The 27,863-nt window shown below is 37.1% G+C and overlaps 1 protein-coding gene across 1 annotated transcript in view; it reads left to right on the forward strand.

The window, feature by feature from the left end:
- LOC149138853 (Metallopeptidase M24 family protein) overlaps positions 1 to 27,863 on the forward strand; it is a 538,903-nt gene that overhangs the window by 456,317 nt on the left and 54,723 nt on the right. Inside the window, exons 10-11 of the mRNA XM_089448420.1 lie at positions 16,484 to 16,525; positions 16,834 to 16,904. Coding sequence (XP_089304546.1) covers positions 16,484 to 16,525; positions 16,834 to 16,904 — 113 coding nt within the window. The remainder of the gene's footprint in view (positions 1 to 16,483; positions 16,526 to 16,833; positions 16,905 to 27,863) is intronic.

Here is a 27,863-nt window from a genome sequence, read left to right on the forward strand (position 1 = left end):
TCCCCAATGCTCTATGAAGAGTTCTATTTTGGATATACGCTGTTGTGTTGCAAGCTTCTACCCATAGATACCTAGGTAAATCCTGATCATACAACATAGATTTGGCTGCCCAACAACAGTTCTATTTTTCCATTCTGCTACTCCATTCTGCTCTGGATTATATGGAGTTGTCGACTCTCTTTTGATGCCCTTCTTTGCGACTTGTGACTGTTGTTCCATTACTGTGATGATGCAAAGACTAATAAAGACATTAAGGTTTGGGACAAAAATCCAAAGGAGCCCAATTTGGAGGATGGAGTGTTGTGATTAGAGCAATTGGAGGATGCTCTTATCCAAGATGATGATGATTGAGTTGAGATGCCACCCCCATTCGGTCCCATGGTTCCTAGATTCCATGCTTCAACACCAACAACAGGGGTTTCATTTTCATCAGTTACACTGCCACAACTTCCAAAGCCACCATCTTCTTCATTGCCACCATGTGGAGGTTCGTGTGTTGTTTGTGGTGGAAGGAGGAGAGCTTAGTAGATATGTTCACAGTTTACTACTTTTGTCATAGATTAGAGTTGTAGTCTTGTTGTGAATTTGAACTTTTTTGTCTTACTCTTCCTAGTTCAGTGTGTACTTGAGTCTTGGTGGTGGCCAAGTGGCCTATTTTGTAAACATTATTATTTGAATTTTGGACATGACTCATGTTGATAGTTGCTCACTTGCTAGATAAGTTACTTGAATGTTTGATGATTTTATCTTTTAAATGTTTTATGTTTTATAATATGCTTAAAAATTTGACGTATGTTTGTAATGTAGGAATTTACAAGGTATGTTCCTCAGATAGAACACCAAAGGACACATCGCTCACAAACAGATCACAGATCAATACACCAGTGTTCTTGACGTGGTTAAAACCCTCAAAGAGGGAAACAGTCCACGGCCTGAGCCAACACTGCCACTTCAGGTAATTTATTAATATAAGAAAGAAAATTTACATAAGCTTCTCTCATGAACAATCACCTTACAAAGGACCCTCCATTCTCTTAAAATAGAGATCATGGACCAATCGGGTGTTAAGCCATGGATCAAGTGTCGATAATACCAAGGAAAGAATGAACCATCGGATCACTTCATGGCTAGAACATATCGTGATCGTCGAATTGTAAGTTACAAAAGTACATAGTAAAGAAACACACTTTACCTAACTCTACACTAGACCAAGTTATACTTAACTATTTCCTATGTGTAGGAATATCCTAACATCCCCCCTAAGAACAACTTGGGATAAGATTGAAGGATTTACAAATATGGCACAATAGGAGAAGGAAGGAGGCATTAGAACCTATCCCCCCTTAGTGACAACTTCTTGAACTCCACCCATAAGTCAAAGTTTAGTAAACTTCGCCTCTGATGCACTTCAAGAACATGGTCATGAATGAGCTTTCCGATGAAGTGCATGTGTAGTTCAATGTGTTTGTTGCGCTGATGTTGGATTGGATCTTTGCATAGTTGAATGGCACTTTGATTCAGTGTAGATAATATCGACGAATAGCGTAAATATCGTGATATTTTCGGCAAGCCAAAACATCGCCGAGAAAATATCGCGATATTTTCGGCTCCCGAAAATATCGTGATATTTCCGAGATATCGGCGATATATCGGTAAAATATCGCGCAACGATAGAAAATATTGCCGAGCATGTTTTGCCGCGGCTAGAAAAAGGAAAACTTGGTTTTTTTTTTTCTGGATTTTTGTTTCTGAGTGTTGGAGAAGGAAGGAGAAGAGTTTTGCGGTGGTTGTCAAGGAGGGTTTGAGGATCAAACAACGATTATCACCACCAAGATTTTTTTGTGGATCAAAGATTGAAGAATAGTGAGACAAACTTCATTTCTTTCATTAACAGGTATGTTCTTAAAAACCCCTATGTTAATGATTCTTTCATAGATTTAGGCTTATGCTTGCTTGCCTCTTTGCCTACCAACATTTTGTTTCTTTGTTTTTTCCATTTGCTATGATTTTCATGCCCATGAACCAATGCAAGGGTTTTCTTCATATTTGGACAACAAGCTTCATTTTTTTTTCAACTTTCTTATGCACCCTCTTATTGCCATTTTTCATTCACATTGCAAAATGCAAATAATGTAGTAATTTTTTTTGAATGAGGTGGTTATTACTTATAGTTGTTATTTTTTCATTTTGTGTTGGGGGGTTTAATGCCAATTTTTTTTTTTTTTTTTGTGCCCTAGGTTTGAATTAGTTCACTACAAATGTCAAATATGCCAAAAGCCTTAGACCCATTTTGGGAGCATGGGGAGGTTGTTGGTGGGGCAAATCAGGCATATATATCATGCAACTTGTGTGGGACCAAGATGTCAGGAGGGGTTACACGATTGAAATACCATCTGGCTCGACTCTCTGCATATGATGCAGATGTAATGCCTTGTATGGTTTCTAGTGCAGAGGTTACACAAGAAGCTCGTGAAGCAATTGTTGAACAAGACAGAAAGAACGCTGCTAGGGAGAGGCCAATGGTCTCAAATAGATAGCTGCAAGTTTTATTTGTTTTGCAACTTTTGCTACATATAAGTTTATAACTCATGATGATGAAATACTTTTAAAGTTTTATATGTGTGAACTTATTTTGTTTGAGTCCTTGACTGGACAATTATTAGGGACCAGCAGGATTTGGTATCACTTTTGAAGTTTGATGTATCATTTCTATTTGACATCATATATATCAGTGTCTTCTTCATATTTATGTGCCAATGTGTTTAGTTCATGTTGTTATTGCTTTATATGTTTAGAAATCTGAAAAAAAATGAATATATTATGCATTTTTTATGCTTGCCGATATTGCTGATAAAATATTTCCTGGACCCTCGCCGATATTTTCCCGATACTGATATTTTCAATACTGCTTTGATTATCACACCAAAGTGTAGACGGATGCTTATGTTGAAAGCCAAACTCTGACAAGATCTGACGAAGCCACAGGGCTTCCTTACTAGCTTCTACGACGCCACGATACTCTGCTTCTACTAAAGAAAGAGAAATGGCACTTTGTTTCTTGCAAGCCCATGTAATAGGTCCAGAACCAAGAGTGAAGACATAACCTGCAGTAGACTTCCGATCATCAGGGTCACCAGCCCAATCGGAATCAATGAAACCAACCAATATAGGAGATGCTTCTGCACTGTAATGAATCCCAAACTAAACTGTACCTCAAACATAACGAAGTATTCTTTTAGCTGCTTTCCAATGACTTTTATGTGCGTTTTGCATAAACCGAGCAATGAGGCCAACAAAAAAGGAAAGGTCAGGACAGGTATGGGTAAGATACAAAAGTTTTCCTACAAGCTGATGGTATTAGGTAACATCAACTTCAAGGGAAGTACAAGTGACTGAAAGGGAGAAGGGGCTAGCTTACAGTCTTCCAGGTGAAAGTGGCGTAGAAGATCGTAGGCATACTCGGACTGGGAAAGGGAAATACCTTCCTTCGATTGCAAGACTTGAAGACCAAGAAAATAATGCAAGCGTCCTAAGTCTATCATTTCAAACTTCTTTTTAAGGGTGGACTTCACATGGTTTATAAGGTTGGGATCACTACCAATAAGGATAAGATCATCAACATAAAGAACAAGAATGATAAGAGACTTACCCACTTTCTTGGTGTAGACAGTATTGTCAGAATGACACCTAAAAAAGTCAGTATCTAAAAGAAAGCTATCCATTTTGGCATACCAAGCCCAAGGGGCTTGCTTGAGACCATAAAGGGATTTCTTAAGCTGACAGACAAGGCTGGAGTCTGTTTGTATAAAGCCAGGAGGTTGTTCCATATAGATTTCTTCATGTAAGTCCCCATGCAAGAAGGAAGATTTTACATCCATCTGATGGACTTCCCATTTGAAAGAGGAAATAAGGGAAAGAACAAGGTGGATAGAGTTCATTTTAGCAACAGGGGAGAAGGTTTCAGTATAGTCAATGCCTTCAACCTGTGAAAAACCCTTAGCAACAAGATGAGCTTTATGTTTATCAACTTTTCCATCTGGTCCAAACTTGGTTCTATAAACCCATTTACATCTAACAAGTTTTCTTCCCTTTGGAAGAGGAACAAGATCCCATGTATCATTTTCCAATAATGAATGATATTCTTCATTCATAGCTACATCCCAATCTTGATGGCCTGAAGCTTCTACAAAGGTGTTAGGATCATAATTCGTTAAAGCTTGAGCCAGTAAAGAAGTGGCTCTATCGAACTGAGAACGTGTACGTCGTTGATCTGTAGGATCGCCTGCAAGAGAACCTGCTGCATCCCGAGTAGCACGGACCGATTTTGGAAGCTGAGGAGCTGAAGGAGGATCCTAAGAAGGTGGGGGAGGATTGTTATCCTCCCTATCATCATTTGAAGAAGAAATATTTTCAGAAGTAGAAGGGATAGAGAGAGGTGGCACATCCGCCGAACTAGGCTCGTAGGCCAATATATTTTCAGCAAACTTTACATCTCCTCTAATGATAACATTTTTGGATTTAGGTGGAATAAGTCTATATCCTTTGACATCTTCAGAATATCCAACAAAAATACATTTTTCACTCTTAGGTTCTAAGTCTTTATGTTTCTCATTGGGAATATGGGCCCATGCTTCACTTCCAAAAACACGAAGGTGACTTACATCTAGTTTAATTGAGCTCCATGCTTCTTTTGGAGTGATATTCTTTAAAACCTTAATAGGAGTGCGATTTACTATGTAATTTGCACAGTTAATTGCTTCTGCCCAAAAATTAAGACTAAGACCTTTAGATTGAAGCATACAATTAGCCATTTCTTTTAAGGTGTGATTCTTCCTTTCAGCTACACCATTTTGTTGTGGAATATATGGAACAGTATGTTGCATTTGAATTCCATAATCAGTGCAAAAGTTGATGAATTTGTTGTTAACATATTCTCCGCCATTATTAAATCTTAGCTTAAGAATTTGATGTCCAGATTGTTTCTCAACAAAGGCCTTAAAGGCCAAGAACATGTTAAAGACTTCACTCTTGAGTTTTAAGAAGTATACCCAAGTGCGTCTGGAGAAATCATCAATGAAATTTAAGAAATAGTTGTAACCAGAGAATGAAACAACTAGAAGTGGACCACATAAATCACTATGCACAAGCTGGAAAGGGGTTGAGGCATGCCAAGAAGCACATTTTCAAAACTATCCCGATGATGTTTTCCGAGTACACATCTGAAACATACACCATCTCTGCAAGATACCATAGGAAGACTTGTCACCATATTTTCCTTACATAGATTTTGAAGGGAGTGTTAGTTAAAGTGACCAAATCGCTCATGCCAAAGTTTGCTCACTTCATCATTATGAGCAACAAAGACCGGGGGAAGAGTTGATGACCCAAAGTTGTTAAACTTATACAACATTGTAGAATCATCAGTAATGCCAATAGCTAAAATCTGTCTAGGATCTCTTAGGTCCTTAATTACAACATCATGAGGTGAAAATTCAACAGTTTTACCTTCACCTGAATGAGTTATCTGATATATAGATAGAAGGTTGCAGGATAAGGTTGGAACACATAATACATCATCAAATTGACCACTATCTAGATGAATAGTTCATGTCCCTACAACACTAAGAGATCTATCATCACCAACATATAGATTTTTGGTGTTATAATCATTTAAAGAAGAAAATATGGCTTTGTTTTTGGCCATGTGATAAGAAGCTCCAGAATCAATAAGCCACTCATGAGAATGAGAAGAAGAAGATACATTTAGTGCATAACCAGACCGAGATGCTTGACAATCACATGCAGAAAGTGTTATTCCTGAAGATGAAGTTGAAGTTGAAGAATGTTCCAAATGGATGTTATGCTTCTTAATTGTTGCTTCCAAGGCTTCCATCTTCTTAAAGAATTTGGATTCTAAGTGGCCATCTCGATTACAAAAATTGCAATGTCGATTAGTCTTCTTCCCTTTGTTTTTATTTGTTTTATCATTTTGTTGAATGGATTTTTCATTTTGAGACTGAAAGTGCTTAGGACCTTTGGTTGGTTTAGGACCATTCCTTTTAGAATGCTGCTTCTTAGGATTCTTTGAACTTGGTTGTTGTTGGGCGGCTAAGGCTTTCTTAGAAGAGTTTCCAAGATTAAGAAGACCAAGATGTAAGAGTTTTTCTTGTTCTCTTATTAAAGAATCACAAAAGGCATCAAAAGAGGGGGACTTGTAGTCTTGTCCTTGAGAAATAAAGGCTTCTTTAGTAGAATGGAAGGTGGAAACAAACACAAAGTAGGTTGGTCCCAACTTAGTAAGAATGGAATAGATAAGGCTACCATCTTCTTTCTTAACCTTAACACCTTCCAAGAGAAGTCTAAGGGTCTTGAACTTGAATAAAAAATATTCAATAGAAGAAAAATTATTGGGGTCCAACGTAAGCAACTCATTTTCGAGTTGACGGGCTCTAATTTCATTTTTAATTCCAAAAACTTTATTGAGTTGTTTCATTGCTTCATCAGGGGTATCAATTTCGGTGATATGGAATCTAAGGTCTGGAGAAATGGACATCCCTATCAACCCACATGCTTGATCTTGCGTATTTTCCCATTTGGCTTGCTTATCTTCATCTTTAGGTTCAGACTCTTGGCCTGAAGCTATTCTATAAAGACCTTTACTTCTAAGTAAATCCTCCATGTATGACACCCATTGGAAGTAGTTGGTGTTGTCAAGAATAATTTGGCATGGACTTTCCATTTTAACAGAAACTGAAGCTGTAGATGCTGAAACTAAGTGTTCCAATGGAAAGATCTTGAAAAATTAGGCCAATTAAAAAAAAACGGCTCTGAAAACAGCTTCCAGATGAAGAAGTTATGGCATTTTGAAGAAAAGTTGTTGAAGATGCCGACGAAGTACGTGAATGTGCGAAAATGAATGATAATGTTATATTTAAAGAAAATGCCCTCTTTCCAAACTTAATCTAATTAGCTCACTTTTAACAAAAAAATTTATGTGACCCACTTTTATAAATAAGTGAAAGTCACTTTTACAATGGTACTTTATGAGCTACCCACTAAATTGTAACTTAAATAAAAGATAAAGAGACTTTAGAATTATAAGTGACTCACTTTTTATAATGGATATGAACACTTTTACATAAAGTAACTTTAAAACATAAGTTACATGTGCTTTTTGAAAAAGTAACTCAACAAAAAGAAAGACTTGAACCCAAGATCTCTATTCTCATAAAGTAACTTTGGACCAAGGAAGCTAGTTTGAAAGGTTAGTAATTTTTGGAAAAGAGGAAAGGGTTTTTTTTTTAGTCACTGAAGCTTTGGAGTGCGTGCTTACTTGAAAAAACCTTTTTTGCCCACAAAACAAAAAACCACACAACCCAACACGGACATGCCAAAAAAAACCAAATGTTATGGCTTGAAGTTAGCTTTCGCCGGAAACTAAATATTTTACTCAATGTTTCTGATTTTCCAAGATCACACTAAGGCGTCGCGGAAAAGAGCATACGCATGAGAAAAATCCTTCCTTTTTGTTTCTGATTTGCCTAGATCGCATAGAGTCGCAGGGCAAAAGTTGAAGTTTCTAAGTTTACTTAGTTAGAAACCCTCCATGCACTTTATTTGATTTATTCCTACCTACTTGTTATTTTCCTTAACAAGTTATTTACAATGTAAATGCTGAAAATAAACACTAGTGCATGCTCAACATATTACAAATTGGCAACTAAAAAGAAACAGAAACAAACACACCATATTACACCATTATTTTTGGACCAATGTCCCCAGAAAAACCCAATGTGGGAAAACTGGTGCAGCTATCTGAGGGTTTTCTTATTAAGCAATATCATAGTACAATCTGGGTGCCGAAACTGACCTACCCAACAGAGAATTTCCTTAGTAGTAATACCTCTTGGTTTCTGACAAATCTCCTGGCTGAAACCCCGGATAATTCTTCCGCCAACTCCTCAACACAAAACTGCTTAGAAACCCCAGCGTCTACCCAATCTGAACTGCGTCAGCCTCTCCTAGCCCAGTGTTGGCCTTGCGTCAGCCTATTTTGGCCTGTGTCAACTCTTTGAGCCTCTGTGTCAACTACGCTGGCCTCTCTGGTGCTCTGCGCAGCACTTAGCTGCCTCTACATGGCCCTGCGTGAGCATTGGCTGCTCCTGCGTCACTCTCTCTAACTGCTCTGCTACTCTCCCAACACTATCTCTGCCTCTCTGTCTCTATGTACCCAATTGCCCCTCAACTACTCTCAGATCACTGATTCTATTTCTCTTAGCAAACCCCGCTCTACAGAATAGAATGACTGATCACTTTGGTGTATTCTCCAAGTGACCCTCAAGCCTCCTCTTATACTTTTCCTGTTGACATATCAACGACCGAGATTAAGTCCCTAATCAACGGCTAAGATTAAATCTGGCTTGATCGTTGTCTTTTGGACCACTCTAACATAGATTCATATTAATACACATTAATATTTATTTTATTAATTATTTTAATATCTCTTGATTTGTTTAAAATCTGCCCAAACCCTTTCTGGGTACTGGAGATCCCATGTGATCCAACCTCTCCACCAAATTTCGTGGCTAGAGCGCATCCGATGCTACCCCAAATCAACAGCTAAGAGCATACATAGAAATGAAAGGTATAAATCCGGTAATAAAAAATACAGAGAGCTAAATAAACAGAAATAAACAGAGACATAAATAACTAAAACTGCAAATAAAGATTGTATACCTCCAAATCTTAAAAATGACGTAGCTAGGGCTACCGGAAACCTTTTTGCGTGAAATGAAAGGGGTTCCTCTCTAGAACAGATGCTCCTAACACAATAGAGCAGTCCTCTCGGCTCGAAAGCAGTCAGAAACAATAGATCTAGGAAATGACAGTCAGATGCAGTTGTACCGGCTTCGGATTTGGATCACCAACAGATGTGGCCCTCAAATAGCTTCGATACCATGTAGTTATTTACAGGGTAAGTTCCTCAGATAGAACACCAAAGGACACTGCTCACAAACAGATCACAGATCAATACACCAATATTCTTGATGTAGTTAAAACCCTCAAAGAAGGAAACAGTCCACAGCCTGAGCCAACACAGCCACTTCAAGCATTAATAAAAGAAAGAAAATTTACATAAGCTTCTCTCATGAACAGTCACCTTACAAATGACCCTCCATGCTCTTTAAATAGAGATCATGAACCAATCAAGTGCTAAGCCACGAATCAAGTGTCAATAATACCGAGGAGAGAATGAACCATCAGATCACTTCATGTCTAGAACATATCATGACCATCGGATTGTAAGTTACAAAAGTACATAGTAAAGAAACACACTTTACCTAACTCTACACTAGACCAAGTTATACTTAACTATTTCCTATGTGTCGGAATATCCTAACATGTAATTGCTAAAATATAGATGACTGATGCTCGAATAATTAATCATTGATGTACAATGGATGCCATATCTATCTTGAAATATGTAAAAATATGTATATTTTCATGTCTTCTACAACTAATTTGGTATTTTGGATGTTTTTTTCAATATAAATGCAAATTTATATATCTATATATAGTAGATGGTTCTGAGATGCTTCGCTTCCTAGATTTTTGGAAAATGGTGCTTCCGCTTCTCCGATTCTAAAAACGTCCACACTTCGTGCAACATTGTGTAACCCACTACTTTATTTTTGGAAAATCTTGAAACCAAAATCATTGTTTAAGAGTAATCTTTTAAGCATCACAAAACTCACAAATGGAAATTTCTCTTCTGAAAATATTCAACAATAAGTCTCTTCTAATAATTAGTAGCAAATTGATAGTTTTTGTTTCAAATCTTCACTAACCTTTTATTCAAGGTCCATAGCAAAAGATCTGACATCGAAAGGAGTATGAAGATGAGCTAGGGTTGTTATTCTCTTGGTCTCTTAGGCTATTCAGCCTCGTGGACATCATTAAAATCATTCAATCACCAAATCAACTCCACCCCTTCATGTAATACCATTTAATGCTATCAAACGGGATTTTAGGTAAAAATTGAAACCTTATTTATTTTATTTTTCAAAAATTGGTCCACTCTTCAGTGCCCAAGACTTTGTCACTTCTTTCTCCAGTTGGACTACTTTTGCAAGTGTGGTCCAAGCACCTCTCACTCTCCTTCCAATAAGATTGAATTCCATTCTCTTGGCAGTTCTTCCAAAAACTATGTTGACCCTTGCTACAAGTCGACACGTGTTTGTTTGATGCCAAGTGAGGCATCAAATGTAACGATGACGACTCAACATATTCATGGGATCCCTCACTCCTAGTCTCACGGTCTTTATACAAGTGGAAATCCCTAAGATTTTCAACTTTATCAAGGCCCGCAGGTAATTGATACCACGATAGTGCTTCAGATTATGACTTAATCCTAATGGTGTATGCCTCGTTTCTCTTATGCGACAACTGAGAGTCTGTGGATCGATTCCACTGTCAAATCCTTTGACGATGATAGCTCTTTCTATTTGGTGACTTGGCAGATCCTTCTATTTGGCAGCTCGTCCTTTCTGTAATCGGGACCAAATCCAGTAGCGATCAATTTGACAAACCAATGGAGGCTTTTACTCTAGGGCTTTCGAAGATATTTATGGTGGTGACTCTATTCTATTCTCACTAGCTTGCAAAATTGACTAGTGACCCCATTTACACGACCTTCCCAAAGAGGCGGCCAATATGATGTCACACCCTCAGATTTTCTTCTTACATGCTGATTATGGTGGCTACAACAAACCCCCTTCAGGGACCCAAAAATCCTGGGTTTAGAGGTCGACTTGCCCTAATTCTCCTATCCATTGTGTTTGAGAGTAATTCCTTGGTGCCTTCTCTAAACATAGTAGACTCCAAGGATCAAATTTGAAGGGTAGGAACCCTTGTATGTTGACAAGTTAAAGATAAATTATTCTTTTCATATGAAACTTTAAAATAATTTAAAATTTTATATGTAAAGTGATTGAAATTTCAACAATATCCTAACTTTGTAATTATCATATTAAGTTTAATCAATTAAAAACAACTTCAATTATTGTTATTTAAATGGGTATAAAATAAATAATTTTACATACTGATATATAATACTCCTTTAATTGCATTAGTCAAGATATTGAACATTACAAAGTTGCATAAAGTACCCTAACATTTTAACTTATTTCACACAATGAAAGAGGCCATCATATCTTCATGCTTGTCCAGGTTTCATAACTTATGTTCCAATTTACTTCATGCAATTCTTGAAATGTTGATAAATATAAAAATATCAAAGTGTCTAATGTTTTAGGCAAAGTAAGGAAATTATTATTGATTTAAAGGAAACTTATGTGAATAGGAAAATTCGTATTTATTAAAATTAGAATTATGGAAGTATGGGAGAAACTATCCTTAACCTGATTAAAATAACAACAATAGAATTATTATTAAAGATATTGTTTCTAACAAAGAAAAACAAAATAAATATTTCATTTTAATAAAAAAAAAATAAATTAACAAAACTGTAATTTTAAAGTTTTCAATAGCTAGTACCTTAAATTTAAACTGATAATTATTAAAATCTAAATAAAGTTTGTTTCTTTGGTTTCCATATTTACAATCAATAATAACATGATGAAAACTTGTAATTATTTGTTTGTAGTCATAAATGGATGTAATTATGCATTCTATACCAAGATACTTTAATTTAAACCAATAATTATTAGAATCTAAATAATGTTTGTTTCTTTGGTTTCCATATTTACAACCAACAATAATATGATGAAAACATGTAATTATCTGTTTGTAGTCATGTACTTATGCTAGGAATGATGGGCAAAGAAATTGATGAGTCAAATAGCAAATAAGAAGTTTCGTTTCTCCTATCACACTAACCCAATCCAAAGTTCCATGGTTGAAATTTTTTTAACTAAAAATATTATTTAAAACCCTATATCCTATAACACAAAAGATTGCAATCATTTATTAAATCCAATGCAATTGTTGTTCATTTCACTAAACAGCCAAATATTCCACATCATGCTTCTCTCTGTATGTTGGAGCAAAATATACCAGATCATGTTTCTCTTTATATAAATGCTTTTTGATTTTCCTTTGTCAAGGAGCATAATTCAAGAACATTCCTCAATTACATGGAATATTAGACACACTCTTTCCTATAAATTTAGACATGCTTAGCATAAATACTCGAGATCATATCCCAATTGCATATCATAAGCAGACTTTCTAGTTTGTCAGGTCCGGGTTTTGAATTCAATAGGCTCTGCTTAGTTTGGTGATTGAGCATGCTACTGGATGTCCTTGCTCTTTGCCACTTGAGAGATCTCAAGCCATTATCTAATTAGTAAAAATGTAGGGGTGTTAAGCGAAGATCAATTGATTTTGGTTCTAAAATGGATGAATAGCAACTTTTGTATTTGCAATAACCAGTGGAATTAAAAATTAACCAAAATTGCATACTTAAGTAGTGGAGTTAAAAATTAAATGAAATTACTTAAAGATTATAATTTACTGACTTTTTGAAAATGATGAACTAGATTTGCATTTCACAGTTGTAAGAAACAACCTGCACATATTTTACAAGCAAAAGTCAAATGCATGAAATCGATTAAATTCTTGTACTTATGAAATAAATTAAATCAAGTTACCTCGATATTGTAATATCAATCTTTATTGTGTAGGAGAAGACCATAAAGCTGCAGAAAATGATGGTTGGTAAATCCAAGCAACACAAGAATGGATAATAAGGGTTAATTTGATTTGCAATTGTTCTTCCTCTCCGAGCAACAACAAAAAAATTCACCCATGTCAAATTCATTAATGTCCATTATTAAACTATAGCTTTAATAAAAAAATAATATATGCACACATGAACTCCATAAAAGTAGGACTATGTTACATAAAAATTATAATAAGGACCACGTTACATACACTGATAATAATTCTTTTTTGAAATAACATGGTAAAGAGAAAAAAACTAAACATTCTTTTTTCTATAGTGAAAATATATGAGCATTCTTTTTTAATCGAAGTGGAAATGAACCAATATTTATAAAAAAACTCATAAAAATAATGACAAGTACAACATGTTATGGAAATTTTCTTTATTCTTCAAATAAAAAAAATGTGATGTAATTTACGTTTCAAATTTCAGTAATGACGAATGATTCCTAATATTAATTTTCATTTACATAGAAAATAATTTTATACCCTTCTAGGACAAGCTAAAAGGCTCTTAAAAAGCAATGACTAACTTCAATTGATTCCTGATAGCCTCTCAGCTCCTTCACCTGCTTCAGCATCTTCTCAGCGTGGCCTTTGATACCATGTGGTTTTTACACAAATAAGCTTGAACAGGAATACACATTATGATGAGAAAGAGATTTCATTCATTTCATTCCATGGTGCAATGTCTCATCCATAATACAGGAAAGGAGGATTATGTAATGTAACTCTCAAATACCTTATTATCAACCATTAATTAATTGAGACATCGAATGCCCTAATTATTACATCATACTTAATGCAATTTTGTTAATTACTCAAACTCCTAATCTATTGAAGTTCTAAATATGGTCATTATCCCTAACAAAATGTATAAATATTATTAGTGCTGTATGAACCAGTGTAACAGGAATCGGCGAGTACTCGCGATTCCCAATCTGATCGCCCGTGAAACGATCCGATCCGAAACTCTGCCGATTTTTTCCGATTTTCCCGATTTTGTCGAGTCCCGCCAGTTTTGGGTTTAGGGCTTTCGCTTGGGTTTATCGGTCCACCGCCGACGCCGCAGAGCTATTGCATACACCGCAGAGCTGACGCCGCAGAGCCATTCATGATTCCATACACCGGATTGTATCATTGTTGACAATGCATACACCGCAGAGCCGCAGAGGCATTCCGGAACACGTTGATATATGTCTTGGAACACGTTGAAACAGTCCAAAAGTCTATCTAAACCCTTCAGATAAATGTGCTGCAACACGTTGAAACAGTGTGAAATTATAAATGTAATCCTGATTACGTCTCTCGAGTCAAAGTATCGGGTATGACCAGAGGAAACCCTAAACGATTAAATTATGCTTTATTAAATTGACTCGAGACCATGGGTGCTTTGATTGCTGAACACAATAATATTGTAACGTTTAGTTCACTAAAACTAAAATGCATTGTTTCTATATAAATATTGTAATGTTCAGTTCATTATTATGTACGTCAAAATAAAACTTAAAGGTTTTGGCAAGATTTGTGCTGGACAATTGGTATCATACCATATACTTCCATTTGGGGGTCTTTTATGAATAATGTTCTTTCTACCATTGATATGTATTTTTATTTCGATTTTTATTTTCTCATTACAGAAGGTTCAATAAGTAATTGGAAATTTGTTGTAATTAAATTTTTTAACGTTTTCTTGATAATTACGGAAAGTGTGGATGAATATTGTAATTGAGTTCACTAAGAGATTATTTATGTGTTACTTTACTCGAAGAGGTTTGGTATTTAATAAAGTAAAAAAAAAATTATTATTTTTGGATATTTTGTATGTAATTATATTTTCAAATATGTGGTAAATTGCTCTTTTTTGTGTATTATTATTGTATTGAATTCTCTTGAAATATCACCCGCTTTCACTAAAAAAACATCATAATTAGAGTTCAAGAGGTTAAGATATCACTTATTAAAAATCAATTATTTCCAATGTATTTTTTATGACGGGTATGAGATACTTATTCATTCATGATATTTTGGACATCTATTGATATTATGCATTGTTTGGACATGCCTTTACCGAATATTAATGAAAAATGTTTTTTTTTTTTTAATTCAATATATGTGTATATTTTTATTTAATGAATTCAGCGATTTTTTGCCGATTTTTTCCCGATCCAATTAAAACTCTTCGCTCTTTTGCCTCGCCGATTTATTGCCGATTTCGAGTATGGTAACATTGGTATGAACCAGTGTTGAAAATATCGGTATCGGCAAAATATCGGCGAGGGTCCAGAAAATATCTTATCGGCAATATCGACAAAAATATCGGCAAAATATCGGCAAATATCGGCAAGCATAAAAAATAATTTTTTCAAATTTTTAAATATAGCCAATATTTTGCCGATATTTTCAAAATATCGCGATATTTTGCCGATATTTTCCGATATTTGCCGATATTTTGAAAATATCGCGATATTTTCAAAACAAAAAATATCGCGATATTTTCTCGGCGATATATCGTTTTGCCGAAAATATCGCGATATTTCCGAATATCGCCGATATATCACCGATATTATCAACAGTGGTATGAACTACTTGAATAGTGATATTGATTAAATTTGAATATTTAATTTTCTTTGTTGGCGGGTACTAGACTACATGGTTATCAAGTAACAAGTTAGCCTTTCACTTAGGTGACCTGTTACCTTTATATTATATTAGTTGATAAACGCTGGTGCATGCCTAAATTTTAAGTTATCAATCAATTTCATTTTCATGCTCATACATAAGGGCCAAGGCCCATACCTCAAATTATCCCATGCTTGAGGCCTAAATGAAGATAGGGCTGTCATTATCAAAACGGCTATTTTGGATGGCAGCTTTTATTTTGTATTAAGAGAATTGAGATGCATTTTACAAATCAATATGGATGAGATGTTAAATGTAACAATATTATTGTATATATTCGTCAAAAATAACTAAAATAAAATATTATTAATAATAAATAAATAATATAAAATATTATTAATAATAAATAAATGATTCATAACTGCATAATATTTTTATTATAGAATAAAGTGCAATTTACATTTTGATAGGAATGTGAGATATAAAATAAATCCTTTCTAATAAATAACATGAAAAAAAAGTTGAAATTTATAATGTAAAAAAGAATATATATATATATATATAGATATAATAAAATAAAATAAAATAGGTCAAGGTACATTTATATTAATTCTTATTTAAGTACATAAAAATTTACTATTTCTTTTTATCCCAATTGATACTAATAAATATGAATTTGAAATGGAATTAATATGAATCTATGCTGATATAATCATTTATACCTACTACTCTTATTCTATAAGCTTTGAGGTGGCCCCTTTTCTCCCAAATGCTGCCTATCGCACATTTCAACATTTTTAGATTCAAGTAATCCTGTATTCTAATTTCTTCATTGTATTTTGACATTGGTCTATTTTTCCAATGCCCATGCATTTGACATACAGGCATACATGTTTACACATTCTTCTGTCTCCCTTCTTTCTGAAGATGAACATAATTTCGTAACTTCAGACAGTTGGGACCTTAGAAAGTTAATTGAACTTTATTTTGAGATAGTTATTTGCCTAGCAAACATATTCTGTCCTTTTACTTTGTACGATAAGGCTTGTTTATGGAAGGGTTAGAATGTTTGTGTCAGGTTTTAACCTTATGTGCAATTATGTTCCTTCTTCTTCAGGTTAACGGAAAATTCACGGATGACCAGCGAGTTGTGTATAATGTAAGTGTTATCCTCTCTCGATTTTTATTTCAAAATTGTCACAATTTAATGCCTGTTCTAATAGAAAATATATTTTATTTTATTTCAAACTCTGTGGAAGTGTAGGATCTCGACAATCTGTTAATTGACAATTTATATTTGGATTTCCTTTGCAGTCATTGGGTAGATGTTCTAAAATAAAAATTGCTTTATTATTTTTTATATACTTACCAGTGCCATTGACTGCTTTGTGACCATTAATTGTACCTTTCCTCGTTCTGTTTTCTTCACACTCTTAATTCTTACTGTGATGCATACTTATTTTGCAGGCAGTTCTTGATGCTCACAAAGCCGTTATTTCCAAAATGAAGCCTGCTGTAAGCTGGGTGGAGATGCACAAGTAATGGACAGAAAGAACCTTATGTTTCCATTCCTTTGGTAGTTTGGGAGATTCTGATATTGTTTTAAGAACCATTAGATCTTTCTGATGAATGATTAGTAATATGTTTAGCCCCTCATAAGTATTATTTCTTTTTATATGTGGCAAGTCATGAAATATATAACAGGTGACAAAAAAATATTTACAAGCTGTCAGAGTATTCAGTTGAGCAACCTCAAACTGACTTCTCTATATTGATCTGTCAAGCCTTCAGCTTGAGTACTGTCATAAACAAAATTTACAACTATTTGAATACATCCTGGTCTCTGCCTCTATAGCTTAACATAAATGTTAAATTTGGACAACTAGGTCCAAACTCCATGTTCTGATGCTCAGATTAAGAGGCTAATATTTTTGTTGGATTCCTCTTTCTGAGAGGTGTAAAATCCATATAAAAATAGTCTTAATCCGATGAGCAGAACTTATATTTTGAATTTATTATTCTTAATAAATTATATGTGCAAGGTCAGCCAGTTTTGTAATGTAGGCTCACATGCCCAACAGATGTGTCACACACCCTCATTGATGGATATATATACAGGAAAAGTTGGAGAGAATTTCATCACAACAAAACTCACATCTTAGGGTTGTTGTGACACATGCTGGGCTGGCTGACCAAAGGAGACTTTGCTGGTTGAAGCATCCTGTTGACCGCCGAAACGATCACATACATTTTTCTTGTTTCTGATTTGTCTTCTGTAAGATCTGCTTATATGTTCTATCTGCATTTTGCTTATCTACTTGTATGATTGCTGTGAGAAAAGTGAAATTGCTCTTAGCATAGAACATCTACAAAACTTAACATGGTATCGGAGCCAAGTTGAAGACAAACTCTATCTATAACAATCATCTCTTGTGATCTCTCTCCACTTGTCTTTGGGTTTTGGTGGTGTGAGAGATCAAAAGGGATACGCTATCCTAAAGGATGCCCTAACTAATACGCGGTCAGGGAGGAAGGTTTCATAGCGCAGCAAGGGAGTGACCTAAACACAGGTCTAATGTTCCGTTGATTGGTTTGCATATCTACTTGTTCGTGGAATATATAAGTTCGCAAGACTGTCTCACATATGATATGACCGCAATCCCTTTTCGCATAAGGTATACCCGTGTATGTCACAATCTCTGGCCCGCATATGGAATAACCGATGACTCGCTGAAAAACACAGTCACGTTATCAAATTGCATTATATATTATCACCACATTGTGTATGGCAGGGTATGGCAAACAACGTATGGCAGACAATGTTTCTTTGACATGGCAGACAATGTCATGGTATGGAAAACATCATGTTGAAACATGATATGGCAGACAGTTCTTTCATGGTATGGCAAACATCATGTTGAAACATGATATGGCAAACAGTTCTTTGACATGGCAGACAATGTCATGGTATGGAAAACATCATGTTGAAACATGATATGGCAGATAGTTCTTTGACATGGCAGACAATATCATGGTAAGGCAAACATCATGCTGAAACATGATATGGCAGACAGTTCTTTCATGGTATGGCAAACATCATGCTGAAACATGATATGGCAGACAGTTCTTTCATGGTATGGCAAACATCATGTTGAAACATGATATGGCAAACAGTGCTTTGACATGGCAGACAGTGAACAACATATATATACACGGTATGGCTGACAGGATTTTGGTATGGCTAACAATATATATATATATATATATATATATATATATATATGACATGGCAAACATAGTATCCATGACAGGGTAGTCTCCCTAGTGACATGATATAGTGGACGCAGTAATAAAAGGACACAGTCAACCGCAATCTAAATTCCACAGTCCTGAGGTGTAGCTGGAGTTATGTATACGCTGTGCAATTATACGCTGGGCAGTCATGTCATACATTGCAGTTATGGTTATATACATTCGCTGGACAGTCCTGTACACATCACATGAGGATATATATATGCACGCAGAGATCCTGTACACGTCGCAGAAGTCTTGTACGCATTGCAGAGGAGTTATATCAGCCGCAGAAGTTTTATACAATATTATATAGGTCACAGAGGTCCTGTACACGTCGCAGAAGTCTTGTATGCATCGCAGGGGAGTGATATTAGCTGCGGAGGTTTTATACAATGTTCCTGTACACATCGCTGAGGTTATATATACACGCAGAAGATGCCAAAGACTTATATATACAAACAGAGTATGCAAATGTCCCTTATGTATATTCGCCGAGGCTGCGAGGGTTTCATACAATTGTATTGGTATATGGTCTCACATTCGTCTCTTTGATGTGGTATGACATTCGCATAATATCCCTGGTTATAATGGCAAATGATATGATCGCGATACTGTGATGATATGTGATATTGCTCTGGTGTGAAAATTGATACAAGATGTATGGCATCAGCGTTATATGACAGGGTCTCGATATATATGATCTTGCTCCAGCAGTATATAGGGTCTTAATATGTATCTGGTCTTGATGTGTATGGTCTTTATATATACGGTAGACTGTACTGACGATGGGCAGTAATCGCTGGACAATATACGCTATAGTACATAAGTTATATATATATGCTGGACATGTATATACACCGGGCAGTCATGATTATATATACACTTGTCATGGTTATTAATACCAGGACCAGAAATACCAGGTATGAGGAGTCTAATGTTGTTGATAAAAGAAATAAGTTCAAAGACTTTTGCAGAGAAGCTGGCATTAAGAGGGAGACTACCACTGCATATACTCCTGAGCAGAATGGTGTTGCTGAACGCAAGAATAGGACTATTGTGGAAGCTGCCCGTGCCATGCTATGTGACCAGGGTCTTCCAAAGTTTCTGTGGGGAGAAGCTGCAAATACTGCTGTGTACATTCAAAACCGATGCCCTCATTCCGCTTTGGACTCCAAAACTCCCGAAGAGGTTTTCTCTGGTAAGAAACCTGATGTCTCACATTTTAGAATTTTTGGATGTCCTGTCTATTTTCATGTGCCGAAAGAAAAGAGAAGTAAGCTGGATGCTACTGGGAAGAAAGGAATGTTTGTGGGCTACAGTGAGACTTCTAAGGCATATAGAGTCTATGTACCTGGTCAAAGGGAAGTAGAGATAAGCCATGATGTCACTTTTGACGAAGATGCTTCCCTGAAGAAAGTAGTAGATCTTCCTAGATCTGAAGAAAACCATGAAGAAAGACCTGGAAATCTGGAAGAACCCCAGGATGAGACTATGCCTGATGTTGAAGGGCCAATGGATCCTATTGATCCTTCCCCTTCTCTAGGAAAGAGGCCATCATGGCTCAGGGTCACCCTCGAAGATGCTGAGGGTCATGCTGCCCCAAGGGGAACATTCCGAGAAAGCAAGAAGCCGTGTAGATACCAAGGGTATCTAGCTGCCATGAGTACTATTATACAATCTGAACCTGGATCTTTTGAGGAAGCCATCAAGCATCAAGTCTGGAAGGATGCTATGCATGAAGAATATGAGGCTATTATGAAGAATGATGTCTGGGATGTGGTCCCGAGACCGAAGGACAAATCTGTTGTCACCGCTAAATGGCTCTACAAGATTAAACATGGATCTGATGGGAGTGCTGAAAAGTTTAAGGCAAGATTTGTTGCCCGTGGCTTCCCTCAAAAGGAAGAAATTGACTATGACGATATATTTGCACCTGTGGCTCGATATACCACCATCCGATCCATCATAGCCCTTGCTGCTACGCAAGGATGGAGTCTTCATCAGATGGATGTCAAGACCGCTTTTCTGCATGATGCAATAAAGGAAGAGGTGTACGTAGAACAACCTCTGGGATTTGAAGTTCAAGATCGAGACACTTATGTCTGCAGGTTGAAGAAAGCCCTCTATGGGTTAAAGCAAGCACCCAGAGCTTGGTATGAGAGGATGGATAGTTACTTGATGAAGCTGGGCTTCACTCGAAGCAATGCTGATCCAAACCTTTACTTTAAGGTTGTGGAAGGAAAGCCTCTCATTCTAGTGCTGTATGTGGACGACCTCTTCCTGACAGGTGATGACCCTCTCATTCATCAATGTAAGAGGGAGCTTGCTGCTGAGTTTGAGATGAAAGACCTAGGACTGATGCACTATTTCCTAGGCCTGGAGGTCTGGCAGAGACCTGGAGAGATTTTCCTTTCTCAAGGAAAGTATATTGTGAAGCTTCTGGAAAGTTTTGGGATGGTGGACTGTAAGTCCGTGTCGACACCAATGGAACTCAACTTTAAGAAGTTGAGTGGCAGCGCTGCAGGGCCTATCTTGGCCAATCCTACTGAGTATCGTCAACTCATAGGAGCTTTGATGTTCTTAGTGAACACCCGTCCGGACATATGTTTTGCAGTGAATACTTTGAGTCAACAGATGGTTGAGCCTCATCATTTTCACTGGGTTGGTGCCAAGAATCTTTTGAGATATCTTCGGGGCACGATAAACCATGGGCTGAGATACACTGCCGGGAGTGTGATACTCCGGGGATATACTGATGCCGATTGGGCTGGCAGTGTGGTGGATCGTAAGAGCACATCTGGATGCTGTTTCAATCTTGGTTCTGCTTCGATCTCATGGATGAGCAGGAAGCAGAAGTCGGTGGCTTTGAGCACCGCGGAGGCCGAATACATTGCTGCTAGTATGGCCTGTTGTGAAGCAGTTTGGTTGAGGAAGCTCTTTAGTGAGCTGTTCCAACATGTGCTAGATACCACTGTAATACTCTGTGATAATCAGAGTGGGATTCGTATGACTGAGAATCCTGTGTTCCACGACCGATCCAAGCATATTGATATCAGGTACCACTTTATCCGGGATATGGTACAGCGAGGCGCCGTAAGGCTCGATCATATAGGAACTGATGAGCAGGTCGCGGATATTCTCACTAAGCCCCTGGGGAAGGTCAAGTTCCTAACCTTCCGTGAGAGTCTTGGTGTCGTGGAAAGACCCTATGATGTGGGTCCTGTTGGACGATGAGCTCTGGGAGCTCTGGGGGGCTTTGGGGATAGCTTCTCAGAGCTATAAGCACTCATAATGCTTCTGCCCCACCCTTGTGATTATTGAGCTGGTTCGCCACTCATTTAATCTGTGCCCCGTATGCATCCTACCCATTGAGTTCAGGGCTCATGGGAAGTACCTCTCATTTGGCCAATGAGGTGTGGAAAAGCTAGAGACTATTAGCAAAGACTGATGGACGCATCAGAGATTGCCGTACTCTTTATCTAGGATGGCATGGTCCAACCACTTGATCTGGGATCAAGATTTGTGAGGTCTGGGACCTCTGGACTGATTATGTCAGTCGGGGAATGATGTCTTTGTGACTGACCCATTTCTGTTCTGAAATAAAGAAGCCAGCAAAGCAAGTTTCGGCGGGATGACTCACGATGTTAATTGCACTAATAGATGGAGTTCTCCCTAGTTGAGAGGGAGTGTTAAATTTGGACAACTAGGTCCAAACTCCATGTTCTGATGCTCAGATTAAGAGGCTAATATTTTTGTTGGATTCCTCTTTCTGAGAGGTGTAAAATCCATATAAAAATAGTCTTAATCCGATGAGCAGAACTTATATTTTGAATTTATTATTCTTAATAAATTATATGTGCAAGGTCAGCCAGTTTTGTAATGTAGGCTCACATGCCCAACAGATGTGTCACACACCCTCATTGATGGATATATATACAGGAAAAGTTGGAGAGAATTTCATCACAACAAAACTCACATCTTAGGGTTGTTGTGACACATGCTGGGCTGGCTGACCAAAGGAGACTTTGCTGGTTGAAGCATCCTGTTGACCGCCGAAACGATCACATACATTTTTCTTGTTTCTGATTTGTCTTCTGAAAGATCTGCTTATATGTTCTATCTGCATTTTGCTTATCTACTTGTATGATTGCTGTGAGAAAAGTGAAATTGCTCTTAGCATAGAACATCTACAAAACTTAACAATAAACAAAGAAGAGTAGTATATAGTATATCCTGTCAAGCCCTCAGCTTGAGTACTGTCATGAACAAATTTCAAATTGTTTGAGTACATCCTGGCCTTAACAGAAACAAAGAAAATTAGTATACAGTATATCCTGGTCTTTGGTCGTCACATTCTACTAAAGACAAAAACGAATGGCTTTGGAACGACTTTGGCCACTGGCCACTACTACTGTTGGAGTAAAACTTAAAAAGATGGAGTCTCAGGGTAGAGGTGACTCTGAGCTTCTGCATGCTGTTCCTCCTCTTCATTCATGGAGATGCAGTCCTGGGAATCCTCACTAGACTGGTGTGTTAGTTTTTGTAGCATCGGATGTGTTCAGCCACAAAACTTTGTGGAGAGGCTAGAATGAACGAGTTCTCCAAAACCCAAAAATCGTTTATGGAAATTCCACCCAAAATTGTCTCAATTAGATTATTAATCAATTTTTTAATTATTTCCTAAGTCTAAACTTAGGGAATATGGCTAATTAATCGGTATTAATTGAGATGTGATGAGAATCATTTAGAAACTCACACAAATCGACAGGGAATTAATCTGGGCCATCGATTATGTTTTAATCTTGGTCATTGGTGCTCCAACACAAGATTATAAGAAGAAGTCGATGGGTAGATGGATAACGCACCAGTGCAGATACTCAATTGCCCAGGCAAATCGATTTTCTCTGTGGCTGAAGTTCAGCAAGAGAAGATAGAGCCAAAGGGTGAGTTGCAGGGGAGAGAGAGAGGGCATCAGCAGTAGTGTAATAGTGCACGATAAATTCTGGAAGAGTCAGCGTGAGAGAGGATGCAGTTTATCAGGGCACTATGCAGTCACGGCGCAAAGGATGACATAGTGAGACCAATGTAAGTTCAAAGGAGTCATTTTAGGGTCAAAGAATCACTGTGGAGAGTCTCTCAGTGTTTCTTTCTCTATTTTTGTTATCCAATATCTTGTACATGAATTACTGTTGAAGAATAATAAAGAAACCCTCATCTGTTGCACCGGTTTTCCCACATTGGGTTTTTCCAGGGACAATTGTCCAAAAATAATTGTGTTAATATGCTTATATGTGTGCTAGCATTTCTCTAATTTTTCCTTGCTTTATTTTTTCTCAGTATTTAATTTGTGAAGGCTACAATGTATTTATTTCGATATTTGCCGTAAGAAACTGCAAATAACTTGTTTAATTTATTTAGCAAATAGAAGAGATAATATCAGTTACTACAGTAGGATTCTAGACTTTGGAATTTTCACATGGTATCAGAGCACAGATCGTAAGTCGAAGAGCTTAGTAGCAGAAGGAAAGAGAATTTTGAATCTCTGCAGAGGCAGCAGTTTGAAACCCTCTAGAAGTAGTGCAGTCCCTTAGGGCCAAGAGGGTTAGTTTTTTAGGAAATTTTATTTCTCTGGGAGAGTCGAAAGAGAATAAAATCTTCCAGATCGAAGATTACCATAGGCAGAGGGAGTTGCAGCAGTTTCCTTGCAGAGCAGATTTCCAGCTAGGACACAGCATTTTGCAGCAGCAAAATCAGCGTTGAAAAGGAAAAGAGAAATAACATAGAAAAGTCATGGATATGTATCATTATGGTAGCATCGGATGTGCTCTAAGTCACAAATTTTGTAGGGAGGCTTAGACATATGTATTTCACAATACCTAGAAATCATTTTGGGAAATTCCACCCAGAGACAGTTTTATTAAAATAATTAATTATTTTTAATGGGACCCTACGTCTAAACTTAGGAAATTAAAATAACTAATGGGTATTAATCTAAATTATGGGTGTAACTTCTAGAAAAAGACGAAGATCGAGTCCAAATGATTTGAGCCATTGATTAGAATCTAATTTGGGTCGTTGGTTCTCAACTAGAAGATTATAACAAGGACATCGAGGGGCATTTGGAAATACACTAGAGGCAGATACTCAATTACCCGAGTAAGTTTGATTTTCTCACTGGTCGAAGTTCGGCAAGAGAAAATCAAATCAAAGGGAGAGTTGCAGGTGAGAAGGAGAGAGAGAGGGTATCAACATCAGTCTGAAGGTCAAGAGCAGAAGACGCAGAGCAGAGGGAGGAAAGCACAGAGGCTGTGACGTAGAGGACATCGCAGATGCAGTGTGACGTTGGGATAACGTAGTTCTCATGCAGGGGTTACACAGTGAAACACAGAGGGGGCAGCAGGTCCTCTCCTGGATCAGAAACTCGTTGAGAAGTGTCTGTAAAAATTCTCACAGAGAATCCTCTTCTATTTTGTTGGTTGTATCTTGTACATGAGATTTTTGCTGAAGAATAATAAATAAACCCTCATCTGCTGCATCGGTTTTCCCACATTGGGTTTTTCCGGGGACATTGGTCCAAAAATAACTGTCATTGTGTTGGATCTTTTCTTGTTTAGTTTCTTGTTTCGGCATATTAATTTTAAATAGTGAATGTTGCAGTTGTATTTACTTTGATATTTGCTATAGAACACAGTAAATAACTTGTATGGTTTAACAAGTAGAAGTAATACTAGTTGCTGTAGTAGGGATTCTGAGTTTAGGAATTTTCACATGGTATCAGAGCAACATGTGAAGCAAGAAGAACAAAGTCGGAAGACCCAACACTGAAGGAAGAACGGAATTCGAAATTCCTGCAGAGGCAGCAATTTGAATCCCCAAAGAGTTTTCGCAGTTCAGGCCGGAGGGCTAGATTTTCGTGGGAAATCTCTCTCTGACTGAGCCAACAGAGAGGTAAGATTCCCAGATTGAGATTTGTCAGCGGCAGGGGGAGCAACGCAGCAGAAGCTTCAGCGAAGAGGTCATTCTGGTGGGACACAGTTTTCTGCAGGCAGTTGCTAGGGCAGGATAGCATCAGAGATCGTTAGAAAAATAGCACAAAGATGGAAACTCAAGATGTCTTTGAATTATCTTCCAGATTAGAAGAAGAATTTGCATGCTTAGCAAGTTCAGCATCAGCAGATGTTTGGTATATTGATAGCGTGGCTTCAACCCATATGACTGGAGTGCGAGAATATTTCTCGAGCTATCAAGAAGAACAAATGGATTTCTAGATTACTATGGGAAACAAAACAAATTTTACTCCTGTAGGGAGAGGCACCATAGCATTTCAGACGGAAGCAGGAACCAACATTCGAGCCACCAATGTTTTGCATGTGCCCGGGTTAGGAATGAATCTGATTTTAGTGTCCTAGTTACAGGACAAGGGATACAATGTATACTTCATTGGAAAGAAAGTATATGTCAAACATCTAAGATGGAAGAAGAAGAGACAAATTGGAGCTCGAAGCAACAGACTGTATAGGTTGCAGCTCGAGTCTCCAATGGCACTAATAGGCAACAATCATAATGGTGAAAAGGCGCTGAATGAATTATGGCACAAGCAAATGGGACACTTACACCATGGAGCATTGAGGACGCTCAGATAGACTGTTACAGGAGTTCCACTCCTTAGTACTGAGCATGATGATTTATGCAGAGGATGCGTACTAGGGAAGTACGTTAAAGCAACTTTTTCCAAAAGCAAAAATAGAGCAGAATGTGTATTGGGATCAATGTTGCATGAAACGGGGACGAAACAAGGACGTTTTTTGGAAGCAGGGACGCGGAAGCGTCATTTTCCAAAAATCTAGGAAGTGAAGCATCTCGGAAGCGTCTACTGTATGTATATATATATATATGTAGATATATATATATATATATATATATATATATATATATATATATATATATATATTTATTTATTTATTTATTTATTTTTTTGCATTTATATTAAAAAAACATCCAAAATACAAAATTAGTTGTAGAAGACATCAAAACATGCATATTTTTACATAAATCAAGATAGATATGGCATCCATTGTACATCAATGATTAATCATTCCAGCATCAACCATCTACAATCTAGATTCCTCTTCTTTTGTCTAGCCTTTGCCTCTACTTCAATTCTATAGGGATTTTAGTCAACATTGCCCAATTTTGATCAAATGGCTTAATCCAAGCCTTATAATATGGTAGAGAAAGCTTAACATGCCTAATCAATGATTTTGACTTGAGTGAAGGGTACATAATTGCTAAAGCCATGACAAAGGAGTTCAACAATCAATAGCACCAACACTGGGGGGGTACATATAGGGCTTGTTGCTCTTGATTAAATGCTAATCACATGCCCTCATACATGATATAATCCAATAAAACACCACAATCCCATTGATTGTGAAAAATGTTAAGTCTACTGAATTTTGAATGGGATATGAAATTCTATTTTCTCCATATGAAGTCCGATGAGGTTGGAACCACTCTCAAACATCCTGAGTCATTTCATGGTAATGTTAAAAATTTAAGTAAAAGGATGGTAATGAAAGATAAAGGAGAATGTCACTTTTACTTTAAGAATTTAACATTACCGTTAGGGAGCACCTTGGGAGTATTCGGAAAGTGTAGTTCCTCACAGAACAATTCGAAATTTCCAAAAACAAAAAAAGCCCCGTAGAACCGTCCACCTTCTCTCGGATCCGTGGTGGATACACGCCCGAACCTCCACAGAAATATGAACCGCGAATCAGGCAGTAGGAGCCGCGGATCGGGGCCCCACGAATCCATTTTTGCAGGAATTGCCAAAAAAAAGACGATCCGTGGATCCGATTTTCCAATCCGCGATTCCGCTGAAGGATCGGTGGTCGATCCGTACGGGACACGGATTTGCCTTTGGATCCTTGGGGGGGAGGGGGGGATGGTTCCTTCAACACTGATTGGGATTGATACACTCAGATATCTGTGGTCCAATGTCCACAAGAGCTCTTAGTGGTGGCGAACACTTCATCACCTTTATTGATGATCACTCTAGAAAAACTTGGATCTATTTCTTAAAGACCAAGGATGAGGTCTTTGATTGATTCAGAGAGTTTAAGGCTCTCATTGAAAACATGATAGGGAAAAAGATAAAGGTATTGCATTCAAATAATGGTGGAGAATATACGGACAAAGGC

Source organism: Pinus tabuliformis, chromosome X, assembly GCF_031772625.1.
Source record: "Pinus tabuliformis cultivar Carrire ecotype Pingquan chromosome X, CPIR1, whole genome shotgun sequence".
Taxonomy (NCBI): Eukaryota; Viridiplantae; Streptophyta; class Pinopsida; order Pinales; family Pinaceae; genus Pinus; species Pinus tabuliformis.